A 22,500-nucleotide genomic window follows, 5' to 3' on the forward strand; every position below is an offset into this window, starting at 1 on the left:
CCACTCGTTGTTATTCCTGTATAAAGTCGTGCGCGTCAGTTTCTCTCGCGTCTCCAGGACTAACACACACACACACACACACACACCTCTTCATCAGTGCTCGAGTCCTGCTGGAGTTATTCGTCAGTTTTGCAGGGTGGTCCTTCAGGCTGTTCATTGAGGAGGAGAAAAAGTGAGTCCAGATGCCAGTGTGCGCACAGCTGTGCCGCCTAAACGCGCGTCAAACGCTCCAGAACTGAGAAAAACGCGAGCGAACGCCTTTCACAATCGCCGAGGACTGTGAGATATCACGCCACGCAGTTTCGGAGGAAACCCAACAAACTTGGAGCGAGTAAACATGCAACTTGTTGATGTTTCGCAGTGCGCGTGAAGCACCATGATCTCTCCTGTCAACAGGTAAGAGCAAAACCCAGTTTGGAGAAGAGGAAAACATTTGGAGAAGAGGAAAACATGTCTGAGGAGAACTGAGGAGAAGTGAAGCAGACCTTCGGGATTATCTGGACTTTAAACTTCTTCACGCTTATGTTTACCATGCGGACTACAGACTGATCCAGGATCCAGGATCATGTCCTGCGGCCGAAGCCGACAGAAAGACTGGACTTGGAGAGATTTGTGAATTCTGATCTCGGTTATTATATTATTGTGCTGATATGATGGCCTCGGAGGTGGTGTGTGGACTCATATTCAGACTCATTCTCCCAGTGTGCCTCGCTGCAGGTAAGAGACACTAAACACTAATCAAGCAACACTTGGGTTTGCTTATAGGTTTAGAAAAATAAAATCAGTATAACTTTTAAAATATTAGTAAATCTTCTTATCATTGAAAACTATTTTTTTTTTTTATATCTTCAATTAATCTACCTTATCTATACTCATATACAATGTCAATCAATGATTGTTGATAAGACAAATTGTAAATATGATTATAAACAGTAACTGGTTTACTAGATGGCTTACTGGACGTGTCTTGTCTTGTTTAATATGCATTTCCCATTTTTATGGCATTTTTTTTATGGTGTTCAATCAATACACTAAAAAAAAAAAAAGTTCTTCCTCAATATTTTTTGTCTTGTTTTCCAGCACAAATATCTTAATATCTTATCTTTATTATATTAAAATACATTAACTGGAGAAGCAAAATGACTGAAGATATTGAGAGTTGTTTACTCGGGGGAAATCACCAAACTTGTGAGTTTATGCATAAAACAAGAACAAATATCTGCCAATGGGCTTGGACAAATATACTCGTAAGATTATGTTTCTGTATTTTGTTCTTTTTAAGCATAAATTTGCTCAACTTTGATTAAAAAAAACAAAAAACAAACCCAGACTTTTTTTAATTTTGCTTCTCTGGTAAATGTATCTTGATTTACGAATGTAACACTTTACAATAAAGTTGCATTAGTTAACATGAATTAATAATGAACTGCACTTCTACAGCATTTATTAATCTTAGTTAATGTTAATTTCAACATTTACTAACACATTATTAAAATCAAAGGTTGTATTTGTTAACATTAGTTAATGCACTGTGAACTAACATGAACACACAATGCACAGCTGTATTTTTATTAACTAACCGTAACAAAGATGAACAAATACAGTAAGAAATGTATTGCTCATGGTTCGTTCATTAAGTTAATACATTAACTAATGTTAACAAACAAAACGTATTACTGGAAAACAAGACAATTTTTTTTTTTTTTTTTTTTGCGGAGTTCAGTAATTTTAGTCATTATTTAAACCAGGCGCTGTCAAAAACACCTCGACTATAAATGTATACTGATATTAAAGCTTGCCAGTTCACTGATTATGGTCTTCTACTTTCTGGACTGTAATTAATTGAATAAATTAGCCTCTCATAAGTCATTAAAGAAGAACACAATACATGTTGAGAGAGCTTAATATGATGAAGGATGAGACGTTCATATGTTTTAATGCTTCATGTAGTGATAAATGAGCAAAGTAACGAGCTCTTGAGGTTAAGAAGACCCTGCACAGCACAGGACATAAAAAGCCATCGATTATGATTCTATTATGATTGATTCATTGATGGATTTATTGATTTATAGTGCAAACACAGTTCTCTTACCCAGGAGGCCTGAATCCGGATGACAATTAGTCAAATGTGGCCACATTATTAACACATTATTACTCTTACATGAGCATTTGTTTTACTCTTGCTATTTTTGCTGGAATGTTTGATGCAGAGCATTGAAAAGTTAACTATGAAAAAGCACTGATTTGCGTGCAGTAACGTATGGTAACGTTTACGCTCTGTTTTGGTTCTGTTTGCCTTGTTCCCTGTCACTGTTAGTTGCCCTAGTTAGTGTGTGCCAGTTTGTTCCCTTAGTTACTGATGATGTTCACCTGTTGTTCATTTATGTACGTCATTACTCCTTTGCTGCGTCCCAATTCGCACACTATCCGTCCTAAATAGTATTTCAAATTAGAATTAGTGGCTCTCAAATCATATGTTGAAATGAGAATTCCAAAGATACCCAGATGTCCTACTTTTTCCGGTTAGAATTCGAAATGCAGATCCATGCACACGCAAATGGATAATATTGCGTGTTGGACGAGGATTCAATTAGAACTACAAACTCGAATAAAAAGTGTTAAAAAAACTACAAAATCTGTGAGTCTGCCGATTAAGTAGAGAGGTTTAGATAAAGGGGTTTGAGTGATTATTATACAGTATCTAACCTGCTGAAAATATATTTATTCAATGTTATCCACATTATATTAGCATTGTGAACTTTTATGAAGATATGTCATTAACTTTTAAACGCATCATTATGAAACACACGAGGAGAGTCTCCGACTGCAGATCAGCGTGCTTCTACATTTCTCTCAACAGAAGGAAATTAAAGTGAATTAAATGTGGAGGATTTTAACTGTGAAAAGATGATTGACAGGGCAGTTTAAACGCACTTAACTATAAAGGTTCGTTAAAGACGCGATTATGACAGAGTAGTTAGTTTGTCCCAAAGCTTCTCTTCTGCTACACACTTAAAAGTATCTACTTTTTCTCTTCAGAAAACAGTATATAATATCCCTGATATTCTCCAGTTGTTTCCCTAGTGGATTTATTATTATTAAAACATAATTTTATTATATTCCTCACGATCGTACGCTTCATTACGGCCACCGTTGTTTTTAATTCAGCAGTCTTTCCCTGTGAGACTCTTTTGGTGTAAGATGAGTAATTCTGCACTCGACGTCTGTCAAAACAGCCTGTCTGCTGAAGTAAGCGTGATCTCTTCCGCTCTCAGCTCTGGTTTTCCCCCAGATCCAATACAGAACCCTTGATATTTACATTCTCAATTGTCTGGTTTGAGTGAAACGCCTCTGTGTCCTGATAGTGTCTGTCGAACATCTGCCTCATCTGACTCACACACACTCTGTTTTTACAGATAGTGAGGGCTTGAACTTCTTAAGCCTCCTGTCTCGGATCTCTAACAATCGAGATCTGTGCTTCCCACGACCCGCTGGTACGCCAGAAACACCCAACACTGTTTATTTGTGATAAAACGCCCAACGGAGTCAAGATCAGAGAGTCGAACAGCCGACCTTCCCTGTGTTACTGAACTCAGAGCTGTTCCACATCTCAGTCTAGACAGCGGCGATGGTGTGTTCCCTACGATAAAAAATAGCCCGCAAAATTATGTTAAACATTGGGTCATGTTTTAATCAAAATCAAAACTGGCACGACTAAAAATCATAGGTTTTGAGGAAAAGCGAACCATGCAAGAGCTGTACGAGGCATTTAAAGCAAGCTAAAAGAGTTGTTTCTGATGATACACACATTTTACATATGAATTTTAATTTGTTACCATCAGGGAGACGATTCAGGGTCTTGATGTGTAAGTTTAATCGTTATAAAAACTCTTTTGTGTCAACATTTTAAATAGAGATTTTCAAATTTGATGTAGGATTCTGCTAGTTTTTATTATTGAAATGTTGTTATATTCTAATTATTGTTTGCTATGTACGGTGTTGTGTGATAGAAGTTGTGTGCTGGCCGTACAAGACAAATTTCCCAGGAATGGGAGAATAAAGTATAAAGTAAAGTAAAGTAAGCAGGTGTTCCTGTCCACTTTTCCATTTTTTCCAGTAATTTTTCCCACGTAAAGTCTTTGTTAAAGAGTTCATGAACCAAACCAACCAGCTATGAGGAGAATCATTGCACACTTTGATTTGAAGCAAAAAAAAAAGTATTTAAAAATCACTCAAAAGGACAAGACTGTGCACTTAACGTCTTTAATGAGGGAAAATAACTACAAGAATCCCAGTAAAGTCGGCATGAAACTGCAGTTGTGCTTCTGGAACAAGAACAAATGTAGGAATTGTAGGAATCAATGGAATTGATTGGATGTTTGTGGTTTGCTATTGGCTGATGTCATGTGAGTGACAGGTTGAGTCAATTAGGGATGCACGATATATCAGCCACCATATCGGTATCGGCCGATAATATATGTTCATTTTTAGTGTTATCGTTACCGGCCCGATAAGAAAATTTGGCCGATATATTAAAGCTGATAAATAATGGCTTATTTCCTTCAGCTGAGACGCTTCAGATGCGACTGTTCAACATTAAGGGTTTGAATTGCTTGAGATATGATTGGAATCACTTCAAAAAAGGAAAATACAGTAAAGTGCAACGTGCAAGTCTGTCATATCGGCTACATAACATTATAATGAGAACATCATAATTGTGTGCTTGTGACATGGCTATTAATGGTGAGACTTTTGTTTTTGTAATCAGGTTAAAATTATATACAAATGTGGATTTAGATTTATCGGCCAACATATCGGTTATCGGCTTTCAAATATAAAGAACTATCGGTTATCCTATCGGCCAAAATGTTCATATCGGTGCATCCCTAACATGAATTTATCACAATAATGATGTGCACTGATAAATAATTCAGAATAAACACTGCAATATTCCATAAAAAATAAGAATTGCTGGATCTGTAGCTTCATAGCAATTCCAGAATGCAGTGCAAAAACCTCAGGCAAGTAAAGAGACATGCTGGTTATAAATATTTCACAAAAGTTGCATTAAATTATTCTTTCCAGATGTATTTCACCCAGTATTGTATTTTTTGTGCTTAGCAATATACTAGCACAAAACAAAACAAAAGTTGTTGCAATGTGCGTCAATACATTCATTTATGATGTTTAATGATGATTAGGATGCTGTCTTATACGATAGGACCCTACATAGACAGCTCACTTGTGGACTTTATTTCATCCTCAAGGATCCTGTAAAGGTCAAATCCTGCTCTTCTGTGAGGCACAAACCATCCGGCTTCTAAAAAGACCTTCACATTAATAGTCCAAATAAAGCATGCACTCCTCTCTGATTTCTAAATGTTATATCCGTATCAGGTCAATCACTTCAGCATCATAAACACAGCTTTAAGTGATCGCTGTAAACACTAGACCTCTCGTGGGTGGGACGCTGACGAAGGTGAACGTAGGCTTTAGGTATACCTAAATATTTTATTGCTTTCTGAGGAAATATTTTGTTTGCTCGTATACAGAAAGTAAACAACAGTTATTTACCTTTATAGAGGACGTGATACACAAAGGTACAACCAAACCTACCAAGAACAGCATCAGTTTGTGCAAATATTTGCGACTGCTTCCTTTTATACGGCTCTCTTCATCAGAAACAACATGCAAACTTTGCATTATGTTGAATTATTACTTGCGATCTGACATTTGGACCATAACAGTGCTTTAATTCGAAGCGTTAGAAGCGTTTATGTTCACACACTTGCATTTACAGTCAAACCAAAACTTATTCAGACTCCTTCAACATTTCTCACATTATCACAGTTTATTCGCTATAGTTCAGACAATGGTAATAAATATGAGCAGAACTCAGTGGATATTTCTCTGGTTTTGTCCGTCCTTCTGTTAGACTGTCTCACACATGAATTATGTTGAATATCTGTCAGCTGTTAAATTTAACTACACAATTAGATAATACCAGTTTAGCTCAACCAATCACCAAGCAATGCTTCATTGTGTTCAGTCTGTGTGTAAAAAGAGCATTAGCAATTAAAGAAAACACACTTCAGCAAAACATGATCAGCTCAAAGTGTCCGAATCATTTTTGGTCCCACATTTGTAAAAAAAAAAAAAAATGTTACTGGTAGTCGCTGGATGAAGAATATTTGGGTATAATAATAATGTCACAGTTTACTTTAGTTTGCTCTCCTCACTTACAGAAATGAACTATAGTGTCCTGCACACACTAGTAAACACATATCAAAAATTATATCTGGTGTCTGAATCATTTGTGGTTTGCCTGTATGTCTCAGGCCTTCAGAATGAAGATCCACGTCTCTCTGTTTTGTTTGTGTTGTTTGAACTGGGGTTTGGAGGTGGTTGATCTTAAACCACACGTAGTGTTTTGTTAGACAGCTGCTTCATTTGTGGCTTTGCAGAATTAAAAAGACAGTTTGGAACATTAAAGACGTTGTTGACACACTGTACACAGTCACGCTCTCATTACGGCTCTGTATTCCTCTAAATGGCCCACTGTGAAGTTACAGAGGACTAGTGCACACATTTGACCCAGTGCCTTTTAACTTTGGCTCGACTAGCCTTGACTGATTGAAAGCAGACCAGATTTGTTAGCTCAAATAAAACAAAATGTTGTTAAAGTCAAAATTTAAAGACGAAATTGACTTTGAACTATTGACTTTTCCTTACAGAGAATGTTAGCCGCTAGCCAAATAACTACCAATTTCAGAAAGCTCGTAATCTAGTCTGTATTCTGATCAAATTCAATCCAGAATAATTGGAAAAACATACCTGTGGTGACAAAATTATGTTATTCACTTTTAAAATTAAATGTAAGGTGAATGGTGATTCACTCGGAAATATGACTTTATGGAAATAATGTAAAATGGGTCGCCAGCAGCAATTCCTGACTAATTTACATTAAAGGTAGGAAAAGATTCATTGTCTATTGTCAATAATTATGTCATTTCTGAATGTTCAAAACGTCAGTTTTTAAATAAAAAAAACTGTTTTTTAAAATGTTTTTAAAACGTTTTTTCTTGGTTCGTTTTTTCTTACTTTTGAATGTTCTCTGAACATTCTGTAACAAGTGGTAACATTTAAAAAAGGTTCCATGAATGATGTAATGATGTTTTGAGAACATTATTAAAGACCAGGTTTGAGTGAGTGTTCTGTTAACGGTATACTGGAACGTTAACGTTCTTTGACAGAACCGAGAGTGTTCTCTGTTAGCGGGGCAGTTGAGAAATCTGCCCTGAGCAAAACTCCCAATCATGCAGGAATCCGCCATTAAAGGCCCCCTGAAATCACAATGTAAGTTTTTTTTAGCTTTCAGTATGAATATGTTAGCCTTACGGTTATGAATAAGCTCCAAAACAATGACAAAATTCGCATTTAGGAGATATAAGCATTTAAAAATTAGTCTCTCACTTCTGCTAAAATGGATCAGGGATTTTTATGACATCACCACTTCTCATCACATCTTCTGTCCAATCAAATGCTCTCTAGAATCTAAAGCTCCGCCCCCTATGCTTTAAACACCACCTGGCCGAAGCGAGCGTTGACAGACACGGAGCATTATGTGTTGGAGATGTGTGTTCGGTTGCTCAAATGCTCGAGTTTTATTCCTTTTGCAACCGTACGTTGGTTAAGAATGAAACGGCTAGAATTTATTCACATCTCTACTATTGAATCCAGCGTATCAGCGCTCAGATTCGCTTCCATGGTGCCGTCAGTCTTTGAGGTAAACTAAACGCTATTGGCTATTTGAAAAGGGGAAGGATCCATTCAATATGTCCCGCCTTACACCGTGTCCTAACCAGAATCCGATAAGATTCCAGCGACAAATAATGTGTCTGTCCACACTAGAGGCGACGTGACTGCGAGATGCGTCAAAATCAATCAAAACACACAGCCAATAAGAACAGTGTGCTGGAGGAGTGGAGTCAGCCCATCAGAACAGCGTGTGGGCGGAGTCAGCCAATCAGAACAGCGTGTGGGCGGAGTCAGTCAATCAGAACAGCGTGTGGGCGGAGTCAGCCAATCAGAACAGCGTGTGGGCGGAGTCAGTCAATCAGAACAGCGTGTGGGCGGAGTCAGTCAATCAGAACAGCGTGTGGGCGGAGTCAGCCAATCAGAACAGCGTGTGGGCGGAGTCAGCCAGTCAGTCAATCAGAACAGTGTGTGGGCGGAGTCAGCCAATCAGAACAGCGTGTGGGCGGAGTCAGCCAATCAGAACAGCGTGTGGGCGGAGTCTCGCGGCACCAGAGAGTAATCTTGACGGCACTCGCAAGAAAATGGATAAGTAGCTACATAATCAGATTCACAAATATTACACCATTTAAACATTATTAAAAATACATAGGCTGAGTTACTAAAACAATCTTTGTCAAAGAATACACTTGTTTGTTCACAGTTTGAACGTTCTTGTTTCCATTTGTTTAATTTCAAGATCTGAGGTGAATTATCCATTGTTGCTTTTACAGCCACAAAGCTGGAGCACTAAATGATATTCAAAGTCACATTACACGCTTTTAACATTAAATAAAGCACATAAACAGCACCTGAGATTATCATCGCCACACTTTGTGTTTGTTGTTCCAGCGAGACGTCTCAGAAAAATAGAAACCGTTTCTAAAACAGAATAATCGCGTGTCGCGTCTGGCTAGGACAAACACTCTGATTCACATAGAGAAGAACCTTTTATCGCGTCACGTGTAGTTAGGACACGCTGTTAGCTTCTGTTTCATGGGAAATTACGTCAACGAATCATCATGCAAAGCTGTGCGTTCCAATGCACTTCAGTGGGCCTTTAAAAAGACTGGATTTCACCCACAAAAATTGGTCAAAACAATGGTAAGCGTCTTCAACACCTCTCCTACAGCGTTCTGCAATCTGTCAGTCATGTACAGTTACAGACGATGGCAGAGAGCGTGGTTTGAGTCATGCTCCATTTAGCCACGGCTTACTCAGACTCCACGGCTTCACTGGCGCTTTGTCTCGTGTCTTCGTGTCTTTGTGCTTCTTTGTGTCTGATCCCAGGCAGGGAGTCGCCTTTACAGCAGACAAAAGCTCTCAGGATTAGAGGAACCAATGGAAGAAGTCAATTTGCAAAACATCAATGATAGCGGGTGTTTGCCACAAATTAGGTTCATTTGTAATGCAGTTGGCACTCAACTTTATCTCCCATTGAGAAGAAGTTTTAGTTCTGCTTGAGCTAGTCCAGACAGCACATCTCTAAACGCTAATGATGTCTTGAAGGAGACAGTGGAGATTTCAACTTAAAGCCTTCACTGAACCGTCCTCTCATGTTGAGTTTTGATGTTTCCAGAAGGCCATTTGTCACAATATAGATCGCATATCAAAGCAGCTCATAGAATAATTGTGTTTTAAAGCTTTCCATATCATATTCAGGACTGGATCGCTCACATGGCTGCGTTTAATCAGGCTACATCATATATGATGCCATATTTCATTTCCAGAGAGAGTCGTCACACACAGGGTGGTTTGAAATGGTCCAAAGCCAATTTTATATTAAATGCGTTTTGATCACCCATGTGTTCCTTCTGGGTGTTGCTTTTTCTTCTCATGCTTCATAGTGGGACTATTCATACAGTTTTATCTTAAACGTTTCCTGTCTGTAATCTGACAGCTCACCCTCTGAAATACATTCGACTACCTGAAAGGACCTTTTGTGCAATATTGGCCAAGCAAAAACTAAATTCAGACTTTTTCTCACCCCAGCAATTAAAGCGACGCTGCCAGCAACAGTCCCGCTGTACATCACACCTCAAAGTCCTGGTGTTCATAAAGAATAAAGAGGCGGCCATTGTTACTCAAGCCAAGTTCACGCAATAGTCCTTTCTGGCGCTGTGCATCTGAGGCTCTTATATATCGCTATAGCAAATCATTTGCAATAAGTCTTTGAAATCATATGATTTCGCAATACTAATACAGCATTGCTTGAGTTCTCCGTTTTTCTAATTTCTAGATTTTAATTTAAATTACTTTTAAGTAAAAACTAGTGCTGGGCAACGATTAATCGCGATCCAAAATAAAAGTTTGTGTTTACATAATATATGTGTGTGTGCTGTGTATAATTATTTTGTATATATAAATACACACATATGCATGTATATATATTTAAGAAATATTTGCATGTATATACTGTATATATATATTTATACATAATTTATATTATATATAAATATAAATATTTTATATATAAATAAAAAAATCTTAAATATATACATGCATGTGTGTGTATTAATATATACAAAATAATTATACACAGCACACACACATATATTATGTAAACACAAACTTTTATTTTGGATGCGATTAATCGCCGCTCAGCACAAGAAAAACATACATTTTCCAAAGCCATTTACACTCAAATATGGTTCCTGATTTGAATTTTTAAATCTGAATTTTTATGATTTTTAAATCCTACATGAATTTTCAATATTACTTTTCCTTAGGCATCACCAAACTTATTTCAACAACCAATCTTATTTGCAAAGTTATTATAGCACGTTAAGATGGGAAGTTGTTGGTATATGTTATGACAATAAAGCTATTTTAAATAACATTTTAAAATTGTTTTATGCATGCAGAACTCATATTAATTGAGAGACCACTACACTGAATATTTGTCATTTTTCTAATTAATAAAAAATGAAAACCATGATCCATGAAAACGATTAAAAACACTATATTCTGCTGCCTGGCCAGTAGATGGCGATATCACTTTCTGAAGAACACATAATTGACTGAACACATAATACGCATGCGCATGATGTCACCGTTTTCACAAATTCACGTTTTTGTAGTTTACACAGAGACAATAACGATATCATTTTCAAAAGTTTTGGCCCCCAAAACGCCGTTGTTGTGTAAATGAATGGCCTAAATACATAAAAAGTTTTCAGTTTTTATTTTAAAACTGTTATGTAAATGGCCCCTTAGAAGGGTTGCAGGGCTCCAGACTGCGACCAAAATTTGAGAGTGTGCGACTGAATTTTACATCCAGTCACACATGTGCGACCAGTATTTTTTTTTACGTTAAACGTGGAAGGGGCGCGTCAATGAATCCGGAATGTGTAGCAGGCCAATGATGACCAGGGGGGTAATCGAGCTCTCGGTTTCCGTACCACCCCCGGCGGCCGCCATTGGCTATCAAGCCTTCACCTGCTGTTAGCGTTCCATTGACTCCCATTCATTTTGGCGTCACTTTGACAGCGAATAACTTTACATCTGAGGCGTTTAAAGACTCCATTTGTCCATTATTTATTTCTAAAGAAACACGACAATGTATAAAATGCTCCATTACCTTGTATCTTACGTTATGGCCCCGTAGAAGCAGTTTTTGTAAAAACAGGCTAACGATTGCATCATAACAATGCGACTCTCTGGAAATTACCGTAGAGACAGGAGGAGAAGCTCACAGTCAATCGGGGGGACGTGGAGGCATAAAGTCCGATAAAGTCAAGGGAGAAGCCCATAGAGAATCATAAAGTTGCTCCTGCTCCAGCTCATGGACAGCTCCTACTCACGCTCTCCGTCTCTGCAAGATTCGGAAGGGAATGATTCAGATTTTTCCTGGCACAGCTCCTAGAAGACTTACAACTGTCAGACAGGCTGCTCACGTCACATCTACGTCGTCAAGCTCAGTGTGAGTCTGTGCAGTTCGCTCGGCCATCAGGAAATGAGTGCTTCTAATTTGCTTCACTTTTCTCCGTTGAAACCTATGGGGTCGCTGTGTCCAGTTTATATACTGTCTATGATGATGACGAGTGTGAGAAGAATAGGGAATGGCCACTGTTACTGGCTAATGTGTGGAGGGGGAGGGTCCTAGAGATAATCGAGCGCACTATCGCGCGTAAACGTCTGTGGGAAGGAAACTAACGCAGACAAATATCCATGTCACAGACACAGTCGGATGATGATTCAGAGTCAGAGGTTTGTGAGGTGATAAAGTCCCGAACCCACCATTTTCAGGAAGACTGGCTGAGAGAATTCAACTGGTTGAGGTACTGTAATGAGACGAACTTAATGAACTGCGAATGTTGCAGTCGCTTCCCCAGAACTGCGGGGAACACGAAGTTTGCAGACAGTGCAGGCACTTCGCAGTTTAAACACAATACGCTAGTTAGACACAATCTCAGCCTCAAGCATAGAGTGACATGTTAATAAATGAAAACAAAATGAAAGCGGAAAAAACTGCGCTACTCATTTCTGCTTCACAGACCGTTTAATAGTTCGAACCAATAATAGACAGCGCAGAGCTTCTCTCGCCAGTCAGTCACCAGTCGCGGGCGGATCTCGATCACAACACCTTTACATCGTTCAGATCCAGTGAAGAAATCCATTGAGTTCGCGACAGAATTAATAACATCGCTGCGAGATCCAGTGAGAAACATTCAGATTCGACGCAGAATTCTGTTATAAACCATATCAGATCAAACAGCGCTGACGTGGAAACCAGGAGAAACATGTGCCATGAACGAAGGCTTTAGGTCCACAGATCAGCAACATTCACCATGGATTTACTGTAGTAACACTAACTGTAACTATGGTTATAACAGTAGCCTACACATATCTTTTTCCAGCACTTGAAAACTATAATATCATATTTAAATGTTATTTTTAATGTGTTGACCAAATCATTTTTTGTTCATCCTTTAAAGATTGTCCCTATTTATAAAACTAAAAGTTTCAAGAAGTAGGAAAACTAAATAAAACTAAATAAAAAATAAAATTAAAAAAAAGATTAAATTACCATTGTAAACATAGAGGACGCTTATTGGCTATTTTCACTCCCTAATAGCTATTTTGTCACTCATTTTGCTTTTGAATTAATATTAAGACATTATGAATGATAATAATTAAAGTTAACTTTATCTATACACCTCAAATTAAGCTCAGTGCTTTGTCATCCGACAGTGCTACCAAATACTTTCTGTAGAACTTAGTGCTTCTGCCCTCAAATGTTAGTCTGGAGCCCTGCGAACTTAAAATAAAACTGCACATTGTAATTTCTGTACGTTAAATCTATTTATTATCAAAGCATTTGTCAGTAATACAGTTATGTGGGGGGAAAATATGAATAATTGCATTGCAAGGTGATTTAAGGTGATTTAAGGCTACAGTGCTCCTAGTAAAAAAAGTTAGTCTGGAGCCCTGGGTTGTGTGTGTGATTTATACTAATGGAGTATTTTGAAATATTTTTTTCAAAATCCCTCTTCCCCCTCTGCCATTGGTTAGAAACTCAGATGGCCCCGCCCCAAACTCATGCCATTGGCTGAGTCGCTGTTGCCGTGTCAGGCTGGTCGGATTAGCAAACAGAGCAATGTTTTGATTGTGCCACAGTGTGATCAACATACATGGTTTAGGGGCTGTTTACATGACACCGTTTTCAACTAAAAACGTAAAAATGTTCATGCGTTTTGGCCGAATCGTTTACATGACAACGGCTTTTGGGCGCCTGAAAACGCAAAATTTTAAAAACGTGTTTCAAAGTGCAATTTAAAAAAAATAACTATCTCCATGTAAACAACAAAAATGCAAATCTCTAAAGACGATTACGGCATGCACATGCGTATTACATGTTCAGTCTATAGTGTTTCATCGCCATCTAGTGGCATGGCAGCAGAATACAGCGTTTTTAGTCGTTTTCGCAGATCTGTGTGAATGGGGATCGTGCTGACAATGGTGTCGTCTGTACGTGGAAAACTCAAAGGAAAAACGTCTCAGTTTTAAGCATATTGTTGTTGTGTAAACGTACCCTTAGTTGTCTCTGCGTATTAAACTGAAATATGAGAAAGTATTGTCACAAAATATACATTATTTAAATATCATCCAGACATCACTCATACATTCATATAAATTTTGACCTAAAATCCTGGTGTTGAAAAACAAAGTTCATGCCCATGTAATCTGTCCAACAGTAATACTTCAGAAGCATCAGATGCAGGTGTGGCCCAGTGTTTCTGACCGTCACGTCATCTTCTGGCTTCTGTCAGCTCTGTTGGAGGTTAAACAGCTGCGTCCCTGCTTTGTTTGTGGGTGTGTGTGAAGTGACGAGCGGACGCTGAAGGTTACCGCTGCTCTGAATGAAGTGTGAAACCTTTAGTTGCAGAGCGTTCATCTGCAGACAAAACAAACACGCCAGAACCTTCGCTGTTCATGTGTGCATTGACACTTCAGACAAAATGGTTGCTAAATGACCACTTTTGGTGGCTTTACGGCACAATTGCATGATCTTTGTGTGAACATTCAGGGATTTACAACACAAAGACCTTTTAATCATTCTTGTTTTCCAGTAAAATATGCAAACAATTAATTTGCATGAGATATTGAGGCTCGAGGCAGATAATGTATGTTGAATTCATTTAATATTATTATTGATTTATTTTAATTAGCTGTTGGCACAACCACAGTAGTTTAAAACATCATTATGCCTATTCCTTTGAGTTCCTTTGATTTAATTTGTCCATTGTTTAATGTGAATGAATCTGTTATCATCCAGTGTTTCTAATCTACTCACACTCTCATTATGGTTTCTTATAAATGCAATGACTCAGGTTATTCAGTGAGGCTTTTTTTGCATCGTTCTGGGTCATAAACACTATGAAACGAAATATTAAAAGCAAAATCGGTCCTGAATGGCCTCTTTCTGCTTCCTTTCCTTCCAGCGAGCGACTGACGAAAGAAGTCATGGTGACAGATATGTTATTTGTGGCAACACAGTAAAGAGAGTATACTTTATTTTTCAGAAAGCAGTCAGATGAAGGTTATCCAGCACACCATGATCAATCAAAACCATCAATACAGATGGAGCCGCTGTTACTTGACCCAGTACTGGTTAAATATTAAATGAGGCTTATAAAACGTTTTAATAGGCTGTAGACATAAGCATATTAGATTTATGTTGATTTAACATAACGCACGATGATGGACATTAAAACACAGGTCTAGTTCATTTTCTCTCACGAAAACACCAATATATAGAGGTTAAAGAACTTTAATTTGACCTTTTGTGAAAATATAGACATTAAATACATATTATACAGACGCAATGCACAAAACTTTACAAGGCTAATCTTATTCAGAGTTGTAGTTATTCCTACATAAAGTGTACATATTACACACTGAAACGTACAAACAGTCTCAAAAACAAACTACAACTTTAGAGAGGTAGAAATATTTATGTTTCTTTTTTTCAATTTAGAAGTGAAATCCAAATGAGTAAGTTATTCTCACTTTTTAAAGAAGTTCATTCTCGTGTTACACAGCACGTTTCAGTCTTGTTCTGCGTAACATGAGACTGAACTTCATTGGTTCTTCAGAAGCTCAAACGTGCTGCGTAACACGAGAATGAACCTCATTGGTTCTTGATGAAGCTCAAACGTTCTGCGTAACACGAGAATGAAAATCATTGGTTCTTGATGAAGCTCAAACGTGCTGCGTAACACGAGACTGAACCTCATTGGTTCTTGCTGAAGCTCAAATGTTCTGCGTAACACGAGAATGAAAATCATTGGTTCTTGATGAAGCTCAAACGTGCTGCGTAACACGAGACTGAACCTCATTGGTTCTTGCTGAAGCTCAAACGTGCTGCGTAACACGAGAATTAACCTCATTGGTTCTTGCTGAAGCTCAAACGTGCTGCGTAACACGAGACTGAACCTCATTGGTTCTTGCTGAAGCTCAAACGTGCTGCGTAACACGAGACTGAACTTCATTGGTTCTTGAGAAGCTCAAACATGCTGCGTAACACGAGACTGAACCTCATTGGTTCTTGATGAAGCTCAAATGTTCTGCGTAACACGAGAATGAACATCATTGGTTCTTGATGAAGTTCAAACGTGCTGCGTAACACGAGACTGAACCTCATTGGTTCTTGAGAAGCTCAAACATGCTGCGTAACACGAGACTGAACCTCATTGGTTCTTGAGAAGCTCAAACATGCTGCGTAACACGAAAATGAACCTCATTTGTTCTTGCTGAAGCTCAAACGTGCTGCGTAACACGAGACTGAACTTCATTGGTTCTTGAGAAGCTCAAACATGCTGCGTAACACGAGACTGAACCTCATTGGTTCTTGAGAAGCTCAAACATGCTGCGTAACACGAGACTGAACCTCATTGGTTCTTGATGAAGCTCAAATGTTCTGCGTAACACGAGAATGAACATCATTGGTTCTTGATGAAGCTCAAATGTTCTGCATAACACGAGACTGAACCTCATTGGTTCTTGATGAAGTTCAAACGTGCTGCGTAACACGAGAATGAACATCATTGGTTCTTGCTGAAGCTCAAATGTTCTGCGTAACACGAGAATGAACCTCATTGGTTCTTGCTGAAGCTCAAATGTTCTGCGTAACACGAGAATGAACCTCATTGGTTCTTGCTGAAGCTCAAACGTGCTGCGTAACGAGACTGAACCTCATTGGTTCTTGCTGAAGCTCAAACGTGCTGCGTAACGAGACTGAACCTCATTGGTTCTTGCTGAAGCTCAAACGTGCTGCGTAACACGAGAATGAACCTCATTGGTTCTTGCTGAAGCTCAAACGTGCTGCGTAACACGAGAATGAACCTCATTGGTTCTTGCTGAAGCTCAAACGTGCTGCGTAACACAAGAATGAACCTCATTGGTTCTTGAGAAGCTCAAACGTGCTGCGTAACACGAGACTGAACCTCATTGGTTCTTGCTGAAGCTCAAACGTGCTGCGTAACACGAGAATGAACCTCATTGGTTCTTGAGAAGCTCAAACGTGCTGCGTAACACGAGAATGAACCTCATTGGTTCTTGCTGAAGCTCAAACGTGCTGCGTAACACGAGAATGAACCTCATTGGTTCTTGCTGAAGCTCAAACGTGCTGCGTAACACGAGAATGAACCTCATTGGTTCTTGAGAAGCTCAAACGTGCTGCGTAACACGAGAATGAACCTCATTGGTTCTTGCTGAAGCTCAAACGTGCTGCGTAACACAAGAATGAACCTCATTGGTTCTTGAGAAGCTCAAACGTGCTGCGTAACACGAGAATGAACCTCATTGGTTCTTGATGAAGCTCAAACGTGCTGCGTAACACGAGACTGAACCTCATTGGTTCTTGCTGAAGCTCAAACGTGCTGCGTAACACGAGAATGAACCTCATTGGTTCTTGAGAAGCTCAAACGTGCTGCGTAACACGAGAATGAACCTCATTGGTTCTTGCTGAAGCTCAAACGTGCTGCGTAACACGAGAATGAACCTCATTGGTTCTTGAGAAGCTCAAACGTGCTGCGTAACACGAGAATGAACCTCATTGGTTCTTGATGAAGCTCAAACGTGCTGCGTAACACGAGACTGAACCTCATTGGTTCTTGAGAAGCTCAAACGTGCTGCGTAACACGAGACTGAACCTCATTGGTTCTTGAGAAGCTCAAACGTGCTGCGTAACACGAGACTGAACCTCATTGGTTCTTGAGAAGCTCAAACGTGCTGCGTAACACGAGACTGAACCTCATTGGTTCTTGAGAAGCTCAAACGTGCTGCGTAACACGAGAATGAACCTCATTGGTTCTTGATGAAGCTCAAACGTGCTGCGTAACACAAGAATGAACCTCATTGGTTCTTGAGAAGCTCAAACGTGCTGCGTAACACGAGAATGAACCTCATTGGTTCTTGCTGAAGCTCAAACGTGCTGCGTAACACAAGAATGAACCTCATTGGTTCTTGCTGAAGCACAAACGTGCTGTGTAACACTAGAATGAACCTCATTGGTTCTTGATGAAGTTCAAACGTGCTGCGTAACACTAGAATGAACCTCATTGGTTCTTGCTGAAGCTCAAACGTGCTGCGTAACACAAGAATGAACCTCATTGGTTCTTGCTGAAGCTCAAACGTGCTGTGTAACACAAGAATGAACCTCATTGGTTCTTGATGAAGTTCAAACGTGCTGCGTAACACTAGAATGAACCTCATTGGTTCTTGCTGAAGCTCAAACGTGCTGCGTAACACGAGAATGAACCTCACTGGTTCTTGCTGAAGCTCAAACGTGCTGCGTAACACGAGAATGAACCTCATTGGTTCTTGCTGAAGCTCAAACGTGCTGCGTAACACAAGAATGAACCTCATTGGTTCTTGCTGAAGCTCAAACGTGCTGCGTAACACGAGAATGAACCTCACTGGTTCTTGCTGAAGCTCAAACGTGCTGCGTAACACAAGAATGAACCTCATTGGTTCTTGAGAAGCTCAAACGTGCTGCGTAACACAAGAATGAACCTCATTGGTTCTTGAGAAGCTCAAACGTGCTGCGTAACACGAGAATGAACCTCATTGGTTCTTGATGAAGCTCAAACGTGCTGCGTAACACGAAAATGAACCTCATTTGTTCTTGCTGAAGCTCAAACGTGCTGCGTAACACGAGAATGAACCTCATTGGTTCTTGCTGAAGCTCAAACGTGCTGCGTAACACGAGAATGAACCTCACTGGTTCTTGCTGAAGCTCAAACGTGCTGCGTAACACAAGAATGAACCTCATTGGTTCTTGAGAAGCTCAAACGTGCTGCGTAACGAGACTGAACCTCATTGGTTCTTGCTGAAGCTCAAACGTGCTGTGTAACACGAGAATGAACCTCATTGGTTCTTGCTGAAGCTCAAACGTGCTGCGTAACACGAGACTGAACCTCATTGGTTCTTGCTGAAGCTCAAACGTGCTGCGTAACACGAGAATGAACCTCATTGGTTCTTGCTGAAGCTCAAACGTGCTGCGTAACACGAGAATGAACCTCATTGGTTCTTGCTGAAGCTCAAACGTGCTGCGTAACACGAGAATGAACCTCATTGGTTTTTGCTGAAGCTCAAACGTGCTGCGTAACACGAGAATGAACCTCACTGGTTCTTGCTGAAGCTCAAACGTGCTGCGTAACACAAGAATGAACCTCATTAGTTCTTGAGAAGCTCAAACGTGCTGCGTAACACGAGACTGAACCTCATTGGTTCTTGCTGAAGCTCAAACGTGCTGCGTAACACGAGAATGAACCTCATTGGTTCTTGCTGAAGCTCAAACGTGCTGCGTAACACGAGACTGAACCTCATTGGTTCTTGCTGAAGCTCAAACGTGCTGCGTAACACAAGAATGAACCTCATTGGTTCTTGAGAAGCTCAAACGTGCTGCGTAACACGAGAATGAACCTCATTGGTTCTTGCTGAAGCTCAAACGTGCTGCGTAACACAAGAATGAACCTCATTGGTTCTTGAGAAGCTCAAACGTGCTGCGTAACACGAGACTGAACCTCATTGGTTCTTGCTGAAGCTCAAACGTGCTGCGTAACACGAGAATGAACCTCACTGGTTCTTGCTGAAGCTCAAACGTGCTGCGTAACACGAGACTGAACCTCATTGGTTCTTGAGAAGCTCAAACGTGCTGCGTAACACGAGACTGAACCTCATTGGTTCTTGCTGAAGCTCAAACGTGCTGCGTAACACGAGAATGAACCTCATTGGTTCTTGAGAAGCTCAAACGTGCTGCGTAACACGAGAATGAACCTCATTGGTTCTTGCTGAAGCTCAAACGTGCTGCGTAACACGAGAATGAACCTCATTGGTTCTTGAGAAGCTCAAACGTGCTGCGTAACACGAGAATGAACCTCATTGGTTCTTGATGAAGCTCAAACGTGCTGCGTAACACAAGAATGAACCTCATTGGTTCTTGATGAAGCTCAAACGTGCTGCGTAACACAAGAATGAACCTCATTGGTTCTTGCTGAAGCTCAAACGTGCTGCGTAACACGAGACTGAACCTCATTGGTTCTTGAGAAGCTCAAACGTGCTGCGTAACACGAGACTGAACCTCATTGGTTCTTGAGAAGCTCAAACGTGCTGCGTAACACGAGAATGAACCTCATTGGTTCTTGCTGAAGCTCAAACGTGCTGCGTAACACGAGACTGAACCTCATTGGTTCTTGAGAAGCTCAAACGTGCTGCGTAACACGAGACTGAACCTCATTGGTTCTTGAGAAGCTCAAACGTGCTGCGTAACACGAGAATGAACCTCATTGGTTCTTGCTGAAGCTCAAACGTGCTGCGTAACACGAGACTGAACCTCATTGGTTCTTGAGAAGCTCAAACGTGCTGCGTAACACGAGACTGAACCTCATTGGTTCTTGAGAAGCTCAAACGTGCTGCGTAACACGAGAATGAACCTCATTGGTTCTTGATGAAGCTCAAACGTGCTGCGTAACACAAGAATGAACCTCATTGGTTCTTGAGAAGCTCAAACGTGCTGCGTAACACGAGAATGAACCTCATTGGTTCTTGCTGAAGCTCAAACGTGCTGCGTAACACAAGAATGAACCTCATTGGTTCTTGCTGAAGCACAAACGTGCTGCGTAACACTAGAATGAACCTCATTGGTTCTTGATGAAGTTCAAACGTGCTGCGTAACACTAGAATGAACCTCATTGGTTCTTGCTGAAGCTCAAACGTGCTGCGTAACACAAGAATGAACCTCATTGGTTCTTGCTGAAGCTCAAACGTGCTGCGTAACACAAGAATGAACCTCATTGGTTCTTGATGAAGTTCAAACGTGCTGCGTAACACTAGAATGAACCTCATTGGTTCTTGCTGAAGCTCAAACGTGCTGCGTAACACGAGAATGAACCTCACTGGTTCTTGCTGAAGCTCAAACGTGCTGCGTAACACGAGAATGAACCTCATTGGTTCTTGCTGAAGCTCAAACGTGCTGCGTAACACAAGAATGAACCTCATTGGTTCTTGCTGAAGCTCAAACGTGCTGCGTAACACGAGAATGAACCTCACTGGTTCTTGCTGAAGCTCAAACGTGCTGCGTAACATGAGACTGAACCTCATTGGTTCTTGCTGAAGCTCAAACGTGCTGCGTAACACGAGAATGAACCTCACTGGTTCTTGCTGAAGCTCAAACGTGCTGCGTAACACAAGAATGAACCTCATTGGTTCTTGAGAAGCTCAAACGTGCTGCGTAACACAAGAATGAACCTCATTGGTTCTTGAGAAGCTCAAACGTGCTGCGTAACACGAGAATGAACCTCATTGGTTCTTGAGAAGCTCAAACGTGCTGCGTAACACGAGAATGAACCTCATTGGTTCTTGATGAAGCTCAAACGTGCTGCGTAACACGAGAATGAACCTCACTGGTTCTTGCTGAAGCTCAAACGTGCTGCGTAACACAAGAATGAACCTCATTGGTTCTTGAGAAGCTCAAACGTGCTGCGTAACACAAGAATGAACCTCATTGGTTCTTGAGAAGCTCAAACGTGCTGCGTAACACGAGAATGAACCTCATTGGTTCTTGATGAAGCTCAAACGTGCTGCGTAACACGAAAATGAACCTCATTTGTTCTTGCTGAAGCTCAAACGTGCTGCGTAACACGAGAATGAACCTCATTGGTTCTTGCTGAAGCTCAAACGTGCTGCGTAACACGAGAATGAACCTCACTGGTTCTTGCTGAAGCTCAAACGTGCTGCGTAACACAAGAATGAACCTCATTGGTTCTTGAGAAGCTCAAACGTGCTGCGTAACACGAGACTGAACCTCATTGGTTCTTGCTGAAGCTCAAACGTGCTGCGTAACACGAGAATGAACCTCATTGGTTCTTGCTGAAGCTCAAACGTGCTGCGTAACACGAGAATGAACCTCATTGGTTCTTGCTGAAGCTCAAACGTGCTGCGTAACACGAGAATGAACCTCACTGGTTCTTGCTGAAGCTCAAACGTGCTGCGTAACACGAGACTGAACCTCATTGGTTCTTGCTGAAGCTCAAATGTGCTGCGTAACACGAGAATGAACCTCATTGGTTCTTGCTGAAGCTCAAACGTGCTGCGTAACACGAGAATGAACCTCATTGGTTCTTGCTGAAGCTCAAACGTGCTGCGTAACACGAGAATGAACCTCATTGGTTCTTGCTGAAGCTCAAACGTGCTGCGTAACACGAGAATGAACCTCATTGGTTCTTGATGAAGCTCAAACGTGCTGCGTAACACGAGAATGAACCTCATTGGTTCTTGAGAAGCTCAAACGTGCTGCGTAACACAAGAATGAACCTCATTGGTTCTTGCTGAAGCTCAAACGTGCTGCGTAACACGAGAATGAACCTCACTGGTTCTTGCTGAAGCTCAAACGTGCTGCGTAACACAAGAATGAACCTCATTGGTTCTTGAGAAGCTCAAACGTGCTGCGTAACACAAGAATGAACCTCATTGGTTCTTGAGAAGCTCAAACGTGCTGCGTAACACGAGAATGAACCTCATTGGTTCTTGATGAAGCTCAAACGTGCTGCGTAACACGAAAATGAACCTCATTTGTTCTTGCTGAAGCTCAAACGTGCTGCGTAACACGAGAATGAACCTCATTGGTTCTTGTTGAAGCTCAAACGTGCTGCGTAACACGAGAATGAACCTCACTGGTTCTTGCTGAAGCTCAAACGTGCT

General features: G+C 40.4%; 1 protein-coding gene across 2 annotated transcripts in view; it reads left to right on the forward strand.

Moving 5' to 3' along the window:
- The first annotated feature begins 49 nt into the window (after window positions 1-49).
- Window positions 50-22,500, forward strand: part of piezo2a (piezo-type mechanosensitive ion channel component 2a) — a 197,240-nt gene continuing 174,789 nt past the window's right edge. For both annotated transcript variants that reach the window (XM_084103452.1, XM_084103453.1), the window contains exon 1: window positions 50-717. In XM_084103452.1, the coding sequence (XP_083959578.1) occupies window positions 651-717 (67 nt within the window). In that variant the 5' untranslated portion in view covers window positions 50-650. The remainder of the gene's footprint in view (window positions 718-22,500) is intronic.

Source organism: Abramis brama, assembly GCF_963993115.1.
Source record: "Abramis brama genome assembly, chromosome: 24".
In the NCBI taxonomy this organism is placed as follows: Eukaryota; Metazoa; Chordata; class Actinopteri; order Cypriniformes; family Leuciscidae; genus Abramis; species Abramis brama.